At 33.8% G+C, this 17,683-nt stretch overlaps 1 protein-coding gene across 7 annotated transcripts in view; it reads left to right on the top strand.

Annotated features, from left to right (window-relative positions):
- The window catches only part of UCHL3 (ubiquitin C-terminal hydrolase L3), a 51,323-nt gene that overhangs the window by 29,570 nt on the left and 4,070 nt on the right, over positions 1-17,683 (top strand). For 5 of the 7 annotated variants that reach the window (XM_036297869.1, XM_036297873.1, XM_036297870.1 and 2 more), the window contains 2 exons: positions 10,065-10,253; positions 14,324-14,399. In XM_036297869.1, coding sequence (XP_036153762.1) covers positions 10,065-10,253; positions 14,324-14,399 — 265 coding nt within the window. Of the gene's footprint in view, positions 1-10,064; positions 10,254-11,267; positions 11,421-14,323; positions 14,400-17,683 lie in introns of those variants that run through there. The other 2 variants (XR_004965844.1, XM_036297874.1) reach the window with 2 other exon arrangements.

Raw genomic sequence — 17,683 nt, 5'->3', positions numbered from 1 at the left:
AGAGGAAGTGAAGCAATAATAACAGTGCAGTAGCAATGGCATTCATCACTGGCATCATTGATGCTCTCTTTCAGAACATTTTCATGGGAATGGAATAGGCAGGAGCCTTATTGTATGTAGAGATTCATAGACTAAATGAGGTATCAGTAATTTGAGCCACCAAAATACAGTAGTCTTTTAGGAGGATTAGCAGTAGCGTGCTGCTATAGAGTAATTGTTTATTGTATATTTTTCCCTATTCCACCATGATTGTTCAGAAATTTGGACAGTAGCTCTCCACTGTCATTAACTTATACTGAAAGTTACTGCTTTTATGTTTCACTTAAGATGGGAAAGATAAAAACGATGGGATATGAGGAAATTAAAATGTATGTTTTTTTTTGAATTATGAACAAAGATCAATGATAGAAAATGGAAGTAATCTTCAAGTCAAATATGAAGGCAAGGAAAGAAATCCAAAAGGATATTTTATTTGCCTTCAGACTTTACTTTAACTTCGTTGATACTTATCTAAAAAGCAGTTTCTAAATTTTGAGATTTGTTTGTATTAATCTAGGAGCTAACCCAGCTATAAGTAGAAATCTCTTGATTTATTGTTTATTTGGCTTTAAAAAAATGTAAATCTGCTCAGGAACCTCCATGTCAATTTGTAATGAAAAATAATAGAAACTGGCACAATTATTTTATTTCTGCTTTTAAATTAAAAACAGTATGCCAATATGGGAAAGGTAGCAAAAAAATACAACACACTTTTAGCACTTTATTTAGTTTGAATCTTTTCAAAATTCATTTTTAAAACAGTTGAGATCACAACATTTTGTGGGGGGTTTTTTTTCTTAACATTTTATCATGAGCATTTTCTTGTTTCATCAAAACCTTTTCATAAATAATTTTTCATGGCTGTATACTCTCATGTGAATGAACCATAATTTACTTTGTAATTCCCTTAACTTTTAGTTTATATATAATTGATTTTTAGAGAGAGAGGAAGGGAGAGGGATAGAGAAATAGAAGCATCAATGAGTGAGAAACTTCATAAATGGCTGCCTCCTGCATGCTCCTACTGGTGACTGAGCCCACAACCTGGGCATGTGCTCTGACCAGGAATTGAATCGTGACCACTTGGTTCTTGGGTAGACACTCAACCATGAGCCATACCAGCGGGGCATAATTTTTTTAACTTTTGATGTTTAAATTGTTTTCATTTTCAAGTTAAAAATATAACTTCCTTGAATATCTTTATTTATACATGTACTCATTCTGAGATCTCTCTTTAAGGTAGTTTCTTGTAGGTAGAATTACCTTGAGTCAAAGAAATGAACATATTTAAGGTTCTTGTTAAATAATATGAAATTGTCTTTCATTTAATGAACCAGGTAACCTGTTTGAGCACCTACTATGCCAGGTACTGTGTTAGGAGCTGTATGTACACCTGAATAAAACATAGTTTGTGTCTTCAGGGATCTCTTATTTCACTGGAGGTAGCCTCAAAAATAGACCTTGCCAGTGTTTAATTCTATTTTTAGATTTTAAATTTTGGCTTGTTTGATAGAGGGAAATATTATGTTTGATTGCTAATGATCTTTCAAAGATCTTTTGTAAAAGTTTATGAAATAAATTTAAATCATGAAATTGTAATTAATTTAATGAAATGTGTAGTCTATTTTGGTTAGTATTATCCTATAAGAGAAGGATTATTTGACTATTGGGTAAGCAATGGGTATATTCTGATTTCAAGTATGTGTTCATATACAGCATGGGGCAAAAGTAGGTTTATAGCTGTGATTATGCAAAACACATTCTTAATAATTATTGTATTATTTTTCATATGAACGACCGGAAACCTACTTTTGCTTCACCCTGTAGATGTATGCACAATTAAAGATAAGTCATGTGTTTGTGTTTGTGTGTATGTAGTTGGCTTTTTTTGCCCAATCAATGCAAATTTTCAGAGGGGGTGAGCATAAGATCAAGTTTTATCTTCATTAGATGTGTAATATACCAGTAAGTATAGTTTGCATGGCTTCATTTTACTCTGAAGTATAGTTTTTAGTTATTTCAATTATGTTAGAGTTAAAGGCGTTAAGATGCTCACATTTTTTCCCCTATTTTAGGGATTTATTTTCTTCTTTCTTTGATTTTGGAAGAAACTGTGAAGGTATTAAGAAGAAACTTAGTTCTTGTATAATGTGGAATTTAAGTTCCTGATTATCTTGGGAGAATCAGATAGAAATAGTAAATTAACTCTGATGAAAGTATCATGCATTTTAAGCTATATAGTCCAGTTTTGTCAAGAAGTCTGAAATTGCAACTTTCTGGTTTTTCTTCTTTTTCCATATACTTTGCATACACCATTCCAACAAGACATACTGGAAATCTTTTTTGGGCAACTTCATTCTTAAAATTGAGAAATGCTCTGGAACTCCTATTCTTGCACCTTTTGCCTCTGTCACTCTTTTATCTTTTTTTATTGTTGTCATTGCTTCTGCATATCATTCCTTGAATACAGGTATGTTTAGAGTATGTGTGGAGTTGAGTGGGAGACTTCAGTTTGAAAGATGGAGTACAAATTAGGACTAGTTATAAGGGGAAATATTGAAATGATTCTTTTAATTCCTCTCTTTCAGAACACTGACATCTTTTTCCATGCATGTGATCAGTTCTTTATCTCATATCACTAAATAACGATGTGTAAATGGATTAAATTGGTTGTTGAAAAGTTAAGAATGTAGTTACTACTACTACATCCTGTTTACACTTTGTTTTTCTTCCTTAACAAATGTTTTGTCCTGAAATTGATCGAAAGGGTCTTTTTTCTTTTTTATTCTTTCTTCATCTTTTCCTTTTTTTTCTCTTCCAATATCTGATTTGAAAATGGAGATATTAAACTTATTATTTTAAAGTAGATTTCTTAGACTGAACTCATCAGTTTACTCTTACATATCTGACTAGATGTAACTCTTCCATCTGAAAATGTCTTCAGCGATAAAAATAGAGTCGAAGTTATAACTGAGGATGGTGGGTTTTTCTGTTTGTTTTGGTTTAAACCACAACTTTCCAAAGCAGAGATTATGTTAGGATTTAAGGTTTTTGTTTTTCTTTCATTTGTAGTAAAGGAGAATCTTACTTGGGGCTATTCTCAGATTTAAAAAGTAATAACATTTCTGTTTAATGTAACATTTACAGATATAGGTCATTGTATTAACAGCGATTTCTTATGTGGAGAATTGTAAATTGAAGTGAGAAAACACAATTGTTAAACCATTAGGGAAAAATATAAAGAATGTCTCAAAACCTGTGGGCATCTTGATTTATTAACTGAGCAAAATGAAGAAATTTGCCATTATACAAATTTTCCGTGGATTATGTAGTGATATTTTGTGTATTTTGATATCTAGCCCATGTTTTACTTTGACATCTTTGCCAACTGAATATGGATACTCTGTAGGAAAGTTTGCATCTTTTGCATGAATCTGGTTTTACTTTCCTGTTTTAAATTTGGACTTTAAATTTTGTGTAATGCAGTGTATTATACTTGAAATTTACTTGAAGTCTACAGAAATCCATTTAGAATTTAGAATTTTGATTTTAAACTAATAGTTTTATATATGTGTACATGTTCTCACATATCTATACACATCCATATCCTCACGTATGCTTACACATCATAATTTTACTTCTTTTCATAGCATCTGGCAGCCCTAGAGAAGTTCCTGATTTTTTCCTTTCCATGTATCATTTTTTAGATTCAGTGGTATTTCTAACATCTGAAAAGACATACCACTGAAAGTACATGGAAATAATTTAAATTTGTCACCATCAAGTTTATTATTTTATCAACAGGTCAGTAAAAGGAATCATGATTTCTAATGATCATCTAATAAGAAACTAAAATTCTTTTAAAACATTGAATTTTATTATTTTCAGTATTTTATTTCCATTTCTACCCTGTAAATGAAAAAAGGTATTGTGAAGAAAGTGCACATTGCTCTCTACTAGAGAGCCACAAATATTATTGGTACTTGAGCCAAAAAACTCTCATCATGAGATACTTGGCGTTGCTGAAAACATTGGGCATCATTTTGGGTTGCTACCGTGTAGGTCTTTACTATTCTTTAATGTCATGTATTGGGTGAATGCAATGCGAATTGAGGTGTTTTTCAGTTTTTTCCCATGGTTTGTCATCATCTTAATTTTCACTGCTTTTGAAAGTCTGTCATCTTATAATGATGTTAATTAACATTTACTGAATGCATCTTATGAGGTAAGCACTATACTAAGCCCTATAAGTACCCTGCTCTAATCATCTCAATTCCTTAAGATAGATATTATCCCAGGTTTTTTAAAAATATATTTTTATTGATTTCAGAGAGGAGTGGAGAGGGAGAGAGAGAGAGAAAGAGAGAGAGAGGAAACATCAATGAGAAAGAATCATCTATTGACTGCCTCCTACACACCCCCTACTGGGGATTGAGCCTGCATCCCAGGCATGTGCCCTGATCTGGAATTGAACCGTGACCTCCTGGTTCATAGTTTGATGCTCAACCATTGATCCACACCAGCCGGGCTAAACATAAAAGCTTACCCATAAACCAACTAGTCTTTTTGCTAGTCATGTTACGTATATTTTGGAAGACAGTAATTATTTTACGTATCTATCAGCTAATTGCCCCTATATGTTGATGAAATTACATGGTTATAATGATTTTTTTTTTTTTTTTTTCTAACAGGATTTTCCCCATTTAAATGAGCAAAAGTTTTGGGTATAAGCCTAAATCTACTAACTTTATTTTAGCATTTTAGAATAATTTAAATTTAAGCATTTAACTTATCAAACACTTGATTTTTTTTAATTTTCTTTATATTTATTTATTTTTTTAAAAATTGATTTTAGAGAGGAAGGGAGAGGAAGAGAGAGATAGAAACATCAATGATGAGAGAGAATCATTGATTGACTGCCTCCTGCCCTCCCCCTACTTAAAATCAAACCCGCAACTCAGGCATGTGCCCTTGGCTGGAATCAAACCTGGGACCCTTCAGTCCCCAGGCTCACGCTCTATCCATTGAGTCAAACCAGCTAGGACAAACACTTGATTTCTTAAAAGAAATACTTGTAGGCCTCCTTTTTTTAAAAAAAGGCCTGTATCTTTTTTTTTCTTTATTGATTAGGGTATTACATAGGGGTCCTTATTCCCCCTTTAGTCCCCCCACCCCCCAGTCATGCCCTCACCCCCCTGGTGTCTGTGTCCATTGGATAGGCTTATATGCATGCATATAAGTCCTTTGGTTGATCTCTCCCCCTTATTTCTTTTTAGCCTTTACTGCATTTCTAATTTTTCAGTTTTTATTAGATAGTTTAAAGAGCAATCTCTCTTTTTTTTTTTTTTATACACACAGAGCATGTACATTAACTGAAGGAAAAGTAAGCTGGCTTTTTGCCAGGTGTACCGGTTAATAATGCAGATGTGTTATCAAAGAAAACACGATAATTTCAAGAGAAACATCCAAAGTGCTTTATTCAAAGTAATGTCCATCGCTAGCTACACATTTCCCCCATCTCTCAGGTAATTTGTGGATACCGTCCCAATAGAACTTTTCTTGTTTTGCGGCAAACCATTCAGAGACCCAATTTCCCACTTCTGCGTACGTATTGAAGTGCTGCTCAGAAAGTGTGTGTACCACTTGTGGAACAAGTGGTTATCTGAAGAGGCAAGGTCTTGTGAATACAGTGGGTAGGTTAATACTTCCCAGGCAAGATCTTTTAATGTGTCTTTAAAGTTTTGAAGTGTGTGATGGTGCGTCATCATGAAGCAAAATTTCTTTGCCATGTCTTCTAGCCCATTCTGGTCGTTTCACGATCAAAGCATGGTTCCAATTGATTATTTATTGTCGGTAGCAATCAGTATTAACGGTTTCACCTGGTTTTAGAAGCTCATAATACACCACACCTTCCTGATCCCACCAAACGCAGAGCATTGTCCTGTTTCCGAAGCGATTTGGCCTTGTAGTCAATGTTGATGGTTGACCTGGGTCAACCCATGGTTTTGTGCATTTGGGATTCTCAAAATCACTTTTCATCTCCAGTCACAATTTGATGCAAAAAAGACTCTTTCCTGACAGTGAAGCAACATTTTACTGATGATTTTTCAGTTTTCCATTTGTCTTTTGTTCAGTTGATGTGGCACCCATTTTCCTTCCTTTAAAATCTCTCCCATTGCTTGTAAACGATCGGAAATTGTTTGCTGAGCAATGTTTAAACTTTCTGCAAGTTGTTTTTGAGTTTGACACGCATCTTCATCCAATAATGCTTGTAATTATTGGTCTTCAAACTTTTTCGGTTGACCTGGACGTTCTTTGTCTTTCACATAGAAATCATCACTTTTAAAGCGTTTAAACCAGCGTTCACAAGTATCTTGAGATGGAGCATGTTCACCATAAGTTTCCCGAAGTATATGATAACTTTTTCTTCAAAATAAAGTAATGAATTAAAACTTCCCGCAAATGCTCTTTTTTTGGCACGAAATTCGACATTTTGAAGCATAAAAATATCTATGATGTTAACACCTTCAGCAAATTTGACATATGAAGTTTTGAAGCTTGCTGTCAATACAACAAAATAGCATACATATCAAATCACATATATATATCAACATATGTGTAACTCCATCTATTGAAAAAAGTCTGCATTATTAACTGGTACATCTGGTAGACAGACACACTCCCCCACCTTTTTATTAAAGGTTCAATTCATTAATTTTTAGCCTTCATGGCATTTCTCATTTTTTTATTATTGAACAGATTAAAGAGTTGTTGACTTATTTTTACACTAGAGGCCCAGTGCATGGATTCGTGCACTGGTGGGGTCCCTTGACATATTCTGCAGGGATCAGGTTGAAACCAGCAGTCCAACACTGCCCGCTGCTCCTGCTTGCCGCTCTTGCTCATCCCGGCTTCACTGCATCTCCTGCCGCCACTGCCGCTTAGTAGGCTCACTGCTGCTCTGCTGTGGTCTTTGGGCTGCGGCAGCCAGCTGTGAGCTCTGTGTCTGGTGCCCGTCTGTCAGCTGATTGGCACTCCCGCTGTGGGAACGCACTGACCACCAGGGGGCAGCTCCTGTGGTGAGTGTCTGCCCCATGGTGGTCAGTGTGAGTCATAGCGATTGGTCATTTGGTCGCTTAGGCTTTTATATATATAGATGTACAAAGTGACATGCACATTAATGGTGAAGGAATAATAATTTGGCCTTTTAGGACCCAGGTGTTTTTTGTTTCTGAACTAAATATAAGTTTGAAAAATAGAAAGATTTGAATAGTGGTTGGGGTCTATAGATAGAAGTAGTAATAGATTTGCCTCCAAATCAATTAAATTACTTGACTGCTAGTAGGTGGGTGGGTGGTTTTGTGTGTAATGAAAACACTGAAATTAGAGCCAGGAGCTATGGGTTTTGCCTCTGGCTTTGACAGTCACTGGTTCTATGGCTTTGGGCAGGTCATCTAGATCCTTGGGCTGCTTTTAAAACAGCCCAACTGCCCAGCTGGTGTGGCTCAGTGGTTGAGTGTCAACCCATGAACCAGGAAGTCAGGTTTCGATTCCCAGTCAGAGCACATGCCCGGGTTATGGGCTTGATCCTCAATAGGGGTTGTGCAGGAGGCAGCCGATCAATGATTCTCTCACATCAATAATGTTTCTCTCCCCTCCCTTCCTCTTTGAAATCAATAAAAATATGTACTAACTAGGCCTGGCCAGCATTGCTCAGTGGTTAAGCATCCACCTATGAACCAAGAGGTCCCTGGTTTGATTCCCAGTCAGGGTTTCAGGCTTGCCCAGTAGGGGGCATGTGGGAGGCAGCCAATCAATTTCTTTCTCTCTCATCTATGTTTATATCTCTATCCCTCTCCCCCCTCTCTAAAATCAATAAAGACATATATATTTTTTAAAGTACTAAGTAGGATCATAGAATTTTCAGAGTTGAATGAGCCTCAGAAAGTATTTAGGGAAATCCCCTTCATTTTCCTAAAGTGACTAAGTCATGGTTAATGAAATCCATTATCACTAAGCAAGGACTTAATTGCTTCTTCTCATTATGGTAATAAGTGCTTTTAATTTTTTCATGCTGATTTAAATTAATATTTTTTATTTCATGTACTGACTGGTGTTATTTATTGGAGTAACAGTTATAAAGTTTTCATTTGGATTAACATAAAAAGTTAGTTATCACAAGCATGTTCATTTAATGAATGACTGTTGAGCCAGATTTGTCTTTTATGGTATTTGGTGTATGAAAGGGTGACTCTCAAAATACCTAATTTTAAGAGGATTACCCCCTCATTAGAATGTGGTCTAGTAACTTAGTATTAAGTCTTCCTCTTGGCCACTTAGGCTGTACACCACAGTGATTGAGAGCATTGGATTCTAGAACCAGATTTCCTGTGTTTGAATCCCAGCCCTGCCATGTACTGGTAATGTGCCCTGTGCATGTTAATTAACTTCTGTGTACTCTGGTTCCTCATTTGTAAAATGGGAATAATTATAGTGCCTATCTCATGGGTTACTGGGAGATTAAATAAACTAATACATATAAAGTGCTTCAGAGAGTGTCTGGCACAAAATAAGTGATACATATTTTAACTAATACTATTGTTAGGCCATGATTGCTTTTATTTAACTTGTCAGCCAAAGTAAGAAGATAGTATGTTACATATTTCATGTATATTTCTTTTTTAAAAACAATTCGATATAATTCCATTTTAGTGAGTTTTTAAAAAATATGTTATTGATTTCAGAGAGGAAGGGTGAGGGATGGAGAGATAGAAACATCAATGATGAGAGAGAACCATTGATTGGCTGCCTCCTGCAAGCCCCACACTTGGGATCAGGCCTGCAACCTGGACATGTGCCCTGAATGGGAATCGAACCGTGACCTCTTAATTCATAGGTGGACTTTCAACCACTGAGCCATGCCAGCTGGGTGCTTTTTTTTTTTTTCCAGACAAGAGCTCTTGCTCATTTTATTCAGTGATTTATATTTAGGAAATGTCAATATAATCTGCTTTAGGAAGAAACAACACAGACAAAAAAGAAATAAAATATCATTGTATGCCTGTTACTGAGTGTTCTCATATGTTTTTTTAAAAAATACATTTAAAAAGTGTCATTTATGATGCTCTGCAGTATTTTACAGTATTAAATTATATTACTTAATTTCATATAATTACAATTTTTAAATTCTCAGATTTTTTTTAAAGCTGGAAGGAAAGTAGTAAATCATCAAGACTAAATGCTTCACTTTATAAACAAGGGAACTGAGGCTCCAAGAAGTGAAATGACTTACCCAAAGTCACTGAGACTAGAGCTGGCAACCTCTCAAGTCGATTGTTCTTTCTTTCTTGCATGATGCCTGCTGTTCCACTTTCAACTTGTACTGTCATTTATCAAGCTTTCTCTAAAATACTATCTATAACAGAACATCTAGCTGGATAAGATGTTGAGTGTTTTTTTGTTTGTTTTTCCAAAAGAAGGCTTTGATTAGTAACATTTCACTCCTTTAGGAAACATGTGTAATAGTATCCCTATTTATTTCAATTCAGTCAAATGTCCCTGGATGAATTCTTAGGTATATACTCAAGGGAGCAGGTTAAAACACACACGCACACACACACACACACACACACACACAAAAGAGGTATTATTTGCCTTGTCCAACTAAGAAAGGAAATTTCATGGCAGATTTTATTAATCAGATTGATCAAACAGTTAAATTGCAGCCTATATTTTGTTCCTAGAGAATTTGAATAATCAATTCCACCAGTCTGCTATGCATATGAGGATATGTAAATATTTTAGATGTGCACTTACAGAACCTATGGCATATACCCTGATACCTTGGTTATATATTTCCACTTTACCTGCTTTTAATCAATATTCATTTATGGTTTTTTCTGGATTATGGTTGATTAAAAGTGCTAGACCATATAAATACAAGTATGACCATACGTTGCTTTTAAAAATAAATGATCGCCAAGTAACGTGGTCTAAGTAAAATGTTCTCTTTTTTAATTATGTAGTCCTCGCCATCCTCATCACAGCCTCATTGTAGCCACTGCAGAACGAAGGCCTCATCATTGTGTCACCATGCATCCCTGCCCTGGGTCAAACGTAACCATGTAGACCCTGCAAAGGCTACCAGTCCATCTCTCCGTCTTCGTCGCTGGCGACCCTTCTTACGCCTACCATCTTTGGGTCTCCATTCTGTTGTAAGTGTAGTCAATCTTCCATCTCTTCTTCCAGTGACAAGGGCAGTCCATTTTTCCCCTTAAACTTCTTCGGTCTTCAAAATGCTTTTCTCTTGGTTCACTCAACCATTAGTTTTCCCTCCCAGTAAGATTGCAAGCATACCTCCATGCTTTGCAGTCTAGCTTGACTTTCACCAATGCCTTGGTGAAATCCATCTTTCCACTTCATGTCCTACCAATGCAAGAATGCCTGCCTTTTGATGAGTGTTAATGGACATTCATGATAATGTTTACGTTCCTATCATTCATTAAAGTGAATATGTATTCTTTTACCCTTCATCTTTCTGATTTCATTTAGTTGACTCGGGTCAACAAATGCTGTGTACCTTCTGAGTTCTATACCATTTCTTTTTTTTTTTTTTCTCATGTTTCTGAACATGACTTTAGGCTCTTGTCATGCTCTGGGGTGCTTTACTTACTCTATCCTTAATCTAATACTTCATGGTGTAGGGTGTTTCATCTAAGCTATTTTTTCTTGAGGTGGCTCAGGTACTTGGTTTAATCTTGATCCAATCTTCCTTGCCTATTCAGTTTAAAGAACATCTTTCCAAGTAAGAGGCGAAGGTTTTTTTCCTTGTGAATTGATGTAGGCTTCCCACAAATTTTAGGATTTCTCCTTCTTGAGTAGATAATATTAGCAAACTATTTAAAAGTGTATGTATATGTTCTTATAATCTTGCTAATTTTCTTAAATGTTGAGGTTGATGATAGAATTCTAATTATTTTCATAATTGAAATAAACTGCAGGTTTCAGCAACTACAGCTCTTGTCTTTCTGATGTTTTAGACTATTAGTGGCAATGACTTTGGATTGGTTGAGAGATTTGGTATATGCCATACATTTATAAGAAACTTGACACTTCTATAAATCATCATGACTTTCGAAGCCAAAGGAAGTCTGATTACACATAATGTTTAATGCTTAAAAAAAAAATTGGTGTCAAACATTCTTTCCTCCCTTTACTTACTCTTCTAGAGCTATATTCAAATTCTGAAGTGGAGTCGTGGCACTTTTCCTTAAACATCTGCTTCCTCCAAATAGCAGTATGGTCATCAAAAGAACCTTTGATTTTTGCTGAGTATCAACAAAACTGGTGTCTCTGTGTTTCATTATCTTCATTGGGTCACAGTGTGTATTTGTCATTTTTATTCATTTATCATATTTGTTGTTTCCCTACTGTGCCAATTTGTACAGTAGGAGATATAAGGTGAATTAAATGATCAGAGTAAAACCCTAATTTTGTAAAGTCTGTCTTAGGCATAATTGATTCTAAATATGAATAAATTTCTTTGTACTTAAAACTATTCTAAATATAAATGAGCATATCATAAAATTTGTTTTTTCCAGGTTTATGTGTTTTTATATAATTTTGATCTTTGCTCAATATTAATTCCATTGCTTTATATCTTCATAAATATTTTCATAGCCTAGTGGTTAAGCACACAGATTCTAGAATGACACTGCCTGGATTTGTGATCTAGAACATGTTACTTAATGCTTCCATGCCTCAGTTTTCTTGAGAGTAAAATGGGTATAATTATATTACCCACCTTGCAGGGTTTAAATGATAATTAATTGGTCAGTACATTTAAGACTTAGAACAGTGCCTAATATATATTAAGTACCATACAATTATTAATTAAATTTCAACCATACCTTTTTATAATTTGAAATATCTGTTTAGTATTTACTTTCTATCTAATTAATTTGTTATATTACTTTTTAATTGTTTGGGATAAGTATTTTATTCTAAATTAGGGAACTTTATAAAAAATAATATATATAAATGTAGGCAAAAATGATCCAAATCTATGGCTTCTGTTTTTTGCCCTTTGTTTATTATATGTTGGTCATTTTTTTTAAATGAAAAACTTATTGGAATTTGCTTTTTATTTATTCTTGTTTTGGGGTGGAATCATTTTTAAGCAGTGAATAATTGCACTTTTCAGATTACACGTAGACAAAAGGAAAAGGCTCATAGCAAGTACTGACACACAATTTTGAGTCACTAGATTTAGTGATTTCTTAGATTTTGTGATAATGCAGTATTAATATTGTAATAATACAGAATGTTTAGTATCACTTAACAATTTACAAAGTAATACATTTCATTTAAACCTCAAAACAGATAACAAAATCAGTGTTTACAGGGATTGAGTATATATGTTCATATATCTGACTCCAATTATACTACTTTTATCTTTAGCACAATTATATTTACTGGCAAGATAAGAAAAATGGAAGCTATAAGATGCAATATGCTTAGAAGAAATGGTGTTAAAATATTTTAAAATTTTTGAAAACATGGATCAAAAGATTTAATATCCTGTTGGAGAATCGTATCTTAAAATGAGAAAACCAGACCTTTTCCTAGTTGGATAAACAATTCTTTCTGGCATTTTTTATAGAATTGAATTTATCATTTGTAGAATTGCCTAGGTTTAGCCTTGAAAATTTGAATTCTCTTTGGGTCATTGGTATTAGATTGAGCAATCAGTAATACATTTGATTCTCTGACCAGGAAAGTAAGGGAACTCATTGTCACCATCTTTAATTATTTGAAGAAACATCATGCTCAGGAGCTATTAGACTTTTTATAAGATGGTGGAAAACACTGGGAAACATATTTTAGCTTCAGTATGAGGGTCAAAGATGGAATGGATTGCTTCAAAGTCTAGTGACAGTTTCCTGTTGTTGGAGGGTCTACCAAAAGTACGGGCTGTGGTAGAGAGGAGATTAACAACAGTAACCTAGATGACTTTGATTGCTACCAACTTCGGAATTCTTTAGTTCTATGTTGAAGTTAGGAAGAGCTAGTTTGCCACATCAGTTTTTGTTGCTGTTTTCTCATTCATAAACTTGAAGAAAATAATTCCTGAAGAATAATGTGAGATTACATGAGTCACTCTATCTGTAAATGTTTTAAGAGCATTCAGTAAATCCAAGATAATGTTTCTTCTGTATCTTTCAATTTCTGCACCTGAAAACTTCATATTATAACTACTTAAAATTATGTAATTACTAACGAGTAAAAAAAATACACATTTTAGAGTTAAGCTACTATTGTGTTACAGGATGTTACATACATAATATGAGAAGTAATTTGATTTATGCCTTGTGAAAACTTTGTTTCTAAAATGTGTACTTGCATTTAACACTGATTGTACTTCATTTCACACCATTTAGATTCGATAAATAGTTAACACATATTTGTGTTAACTGTAGTTACTGCGTATTAAAGACAGTGTGAGTGAATCATGTATTGACTTTGCATAAGTTACTTGAATGTTTAACAAATGTAGCAGATATTGCTCATGAAAATTGAATTTGGTAAGCCAAAATAGTTTTAATTTCAAAGCGTTTACTAAGAAAGCAAGAGAAAAAATATAGGCTACAGTTAGTTGTATTTTAATTTGCTCTTATCCTTATTTTCCCCCTTTAACCTTTTGGGTTATTTTCCTGAGTCTATTCATTTATAAACCTTTTGAATGTAGGATGAGTAAAGATACTTATTTTACTCTAAAACTCTTTATGTTCTATTTTTCAAAAAAATAATATTATCAAAGTCAAGTTATTAAGGGAGAACTCACTTTCTTTAAGTCTTAAAACTTAGAGTTTTTAAAACTGTTTATGCTATTAAAATGTAAAAGATTTTCTTTTTCAAATTTCAAAAATTAGACAAATCACTTTATGCATTTATTTCATTCAGAAAGTATACATTGCACATTTACTATATATACCAGGCATTGTGTGAAGTTCTGGGCCTTTGAAGGTGAACAAAGCTTTAGATATTTAGATTGTTGAGATTAAGAAAAATGTGCTTGTAGTTGACATTTTTCTTGATGATGGGTGAGCACGTTGTTATAAACGTAAACATATTTACTCATTGTCCACTATATCAAAGGTTAAGCCTTTAATTATTTTGGATAAATGCTCTCTGATGTGATTTGATACTTGTATGTGTTTACATGTACTTGCTTGATTTGTTTGATTATAAACATATGTAATATGTATGTTTCCTCCTATTGCAGGCACCAAATATAGATGAAAAAGTAGATCTTCATTTTATTGCATTAGTTCACGTAGATGGGCATCTCTATGAATTAGGTAAGAACTTTAAAAATTTACTCTGGGGAGAGAAATTGGAAATGAAAAAGTCTGTATTTGTGATAAACGGGATTGTTGGTATTTATTATTTACTTATATTATATTAATTGATTGCGTTATAGCATTGAACTGGCATAATGAAAGTTTTTCATTTAAGACTTCTTACTAGAAAAAATCAAATTTTTCTTTGGTGTTCAAGCAACTTACAATTCAAAATGTTTGCATACCACCTTTACATTTTAGCAAAGCAGTAAAGTAAAAATCATTATAGGAAACTCCTGTAAATCACTCCCAGCACTTTTTACTATGTTATTGAGATAGATATCATCAACATCTGCATAAGCCATTTTGATCCTGAAACTAGTTTTAAGACATAGTGTATTATTCATGTCTAGTTTTTATATTTGGTAATGAGTATTACTAGTTTTCAGGCTTTTGTACTATCCCTTTGTATTACATCTGACTTTTTAAAAAAATGTATTTTTATTAATTTCAGAGAGGCAGGGAGATGGAGAGACAGAGATAGAAACATCAATGATGAAAGAGAATCATTGATTGGCTGCCTCCTGCACACCCCCAACCAGGGATTGAGCCCACTGGCTGGCTACATCTGACTTTTTAAAAGACTTTACAAGAGTCTGTTTTCTGGCAACAACTTCCTAGGGCATATGTCAAACTACACATGATTAATTACTTAGAATTTTGGCACTTAGTTTTTAAAAAGTTTAACTCCAGGTAGATTATTTCAGGGACTATTTGGAGGAAATCTTCATAATTTTAATTGTTTCATTTAGATAGAGAACTTCTTATGACTCCTTCATAATTGATCTATAGTACTTTAGTACTTATGAGTCCTTGTTCTTCTCCATGAGACCTTCTTGTGTTCAAAAAAAAGAGGGGGGGGGGGCAAATAAAGAAACAAAAAAGTGAAGTACTTTTCAATATTAACTTGCCACTTTTAATTTTCTTAACTTATTTAAAGACAGAGTTTTAAAAAATTTTTAAATCTTTTTATTACAGTTTGCATTCAACACTTTTTTGTACTAGTTTCAGGTGTACAGCATAGCTGATAGACATTCATGTAAGTTAAGGACAAAGAATTTTGAAAGAACTCAGCTTACAACTGCAAATGAGGTCCATAAAATTTAGATGGATTTTGTGTTTGAAATATGCTAACAAAATTATATAATTTATTAAAAAGAAATTGCTCTATTAAAGGGGAAAAGGAAAGGAAATAACATATTTATAAAAATTGATGGTTGTCTTCTATAGTCAAATGATTTCAGTAGGAATCAAACTAAAATGAAAAGAAATTGTTATGGGAGTATGTAACAGACCTCAGAGCTTCACTAATTTATTCCATAAAATTTATATTTGCTAAGTCAGTCTATAAAATTTATATAGAGATAAGGTGTAATAGTGATTGGGGATTTCAGTTGTGTGACTGATTGCTGGAAACTTCATTTCCACTCTGAATAATAAAGAATAACTAGTAGAAATGGAAATAAAGAGAGTGCTGAGACTTACCAGACACATTCTGTTGACTTCAAGGAAGTAGATTTAGAAAAGGCCAGAGAAACGATACATATTATCCATAACTAGGGACTAAAAAGTAATGGTGACTTTCAGGATGAAACACTTAGTAATAAAATAAACAATAACATTGAAAAGATACTTAGAAAAAATAAATCTATGATCAATGGGAAGCAAAGAGTTGTCTAAAAAACTCAATTTGAATAGTTAGCTAGCAGTAGAAAGAAAGACATATATCAAAGGTAAGCTACATAGGAAGAATGTCCTATTTTGTAGCATGCCAAGATCAACACAGAAGTATTTTAAAATTGGTTTGAAGTAAGAATATCAGAAAAGAAAGGCAGAACTACTGAGATCTTGTTTGTTTTAGGTGTTCTTTAGCAAGAATGATCAGTATGGCTGATGGAGAATTAGAGCCCTTTGGAGATAGCAATCTTTAAAGGAGTTTAAAGAACTTCAGTTCTAAAGAATAGTCATAATCTTTGATATATCAGAGAGCAGGGGGATACTTATAAGACAAATGTGGATGGGCAGTTGCAAGGGAAATGGACAGTAACCCTGATATAGATTCCTAATAAATTCAAAAGGAATCTTGAGCAAGAAGAGAATTGAGTTATTGAATAAAAAATTGTAGATGACATGATACTATAAATAAAGAACCCCATGCCAGAACCGGTTTGGCTCAGTGGATAAAGCTTCGGCCTGCGGACTCAAGGGTCCCGGGTTCGATTCCGGTCAAGGGCATGTACCTTGGTTGCGGGCACATCCCCAGTCGGGGGTGTGCAGGAGGCAGCTGATCCATGTTTCTCTCTCATGGATGTTTCTGGCTCTCTATCCCTCTCCCTTCCTCTCTGTAAGAAATCAATAAAATATGTTTAAAAAAAAAAAAAGAACCCCAAAGATTCCACCAAAAAACTATTAGAACTGATAAATTAATTTAGTAAAGTGCAGGATGCAAAGTTAACATTCAGAAATCGATTGCATTTTTATACACCAATAATGAACTATCAGAGAAATTAAGAAAACAATTCACTTTACAATTGCATCAAAAAGAATTCAATACCTAGGAATAAATGTAATAACCAAGGAGGTAAAAGGTCTGTACTTGGAAAATTATAAAACATTGAAGAAAGAAATTGAAGAAGATACAAATAAATGGAAGCATATATTGCACTCATGGATAGAAAGAACTAACATTCTTAAAATGTCCATACTACCAAAAGCAATCTATAGACTCAGTGCAATCCCTGTCAAAATACCAATGGCATATTTCAAGAACTGGCATGAAAATAGACGCATACATCAATAGAACAGAATAGAGAGTCCTGAAATAAACCCACACCTATGTCAATTTATGACAGAGGAGGCAAAAATATACAATGGGATAGAGATAGTCTCTTCAATAAATGGTGTTAGGAAAACTGGACAGATACATGCAAAAAACTGAAACTAGATCACTTTCTTAACACCATACACAAGAATAAACTCAAAATGGATTAAAGACTTAAATGTAAGACTCATAAAACTCCCAGAAGAAAAGATAGGCAGTAAACTCTTTGACATTGCTCTTAGTAATATTTTTTGGGTCTATCTCATTGGGCAAGGGAAACAAAAGAAAAAACACACAAATGGGACTACATAAAACTAAAAAGTTTTTGCACAGAAAAGGAAATGATCAGCGAAATGAAAAGACAGCCTACCGAATGGAAGATACTCGCCAATGGTACATCCAATAATGGCTTAATATCCAA

This window comes from Myotis myotis, unplaced genomic scaffold (assembly GCF_014108235.1).
Source record: "Myotis myotis isolate mMyoMyo1 unplaced genomic scaffold, mMyoMyo1.p scaffold_m19_p_3, whole genome shotgun sequence".
NCBI classification, from domain to species: Eukaryota; Metazoa; Chordata; class Mammalia; order Chiroptera; family Vespertilionidae; genus Myotis; species Myotis myotis.
Note: the sequence above shows the minus strand (reverse complement) of the source record. Positions and strands in the feature narration are given on the sequence as shown.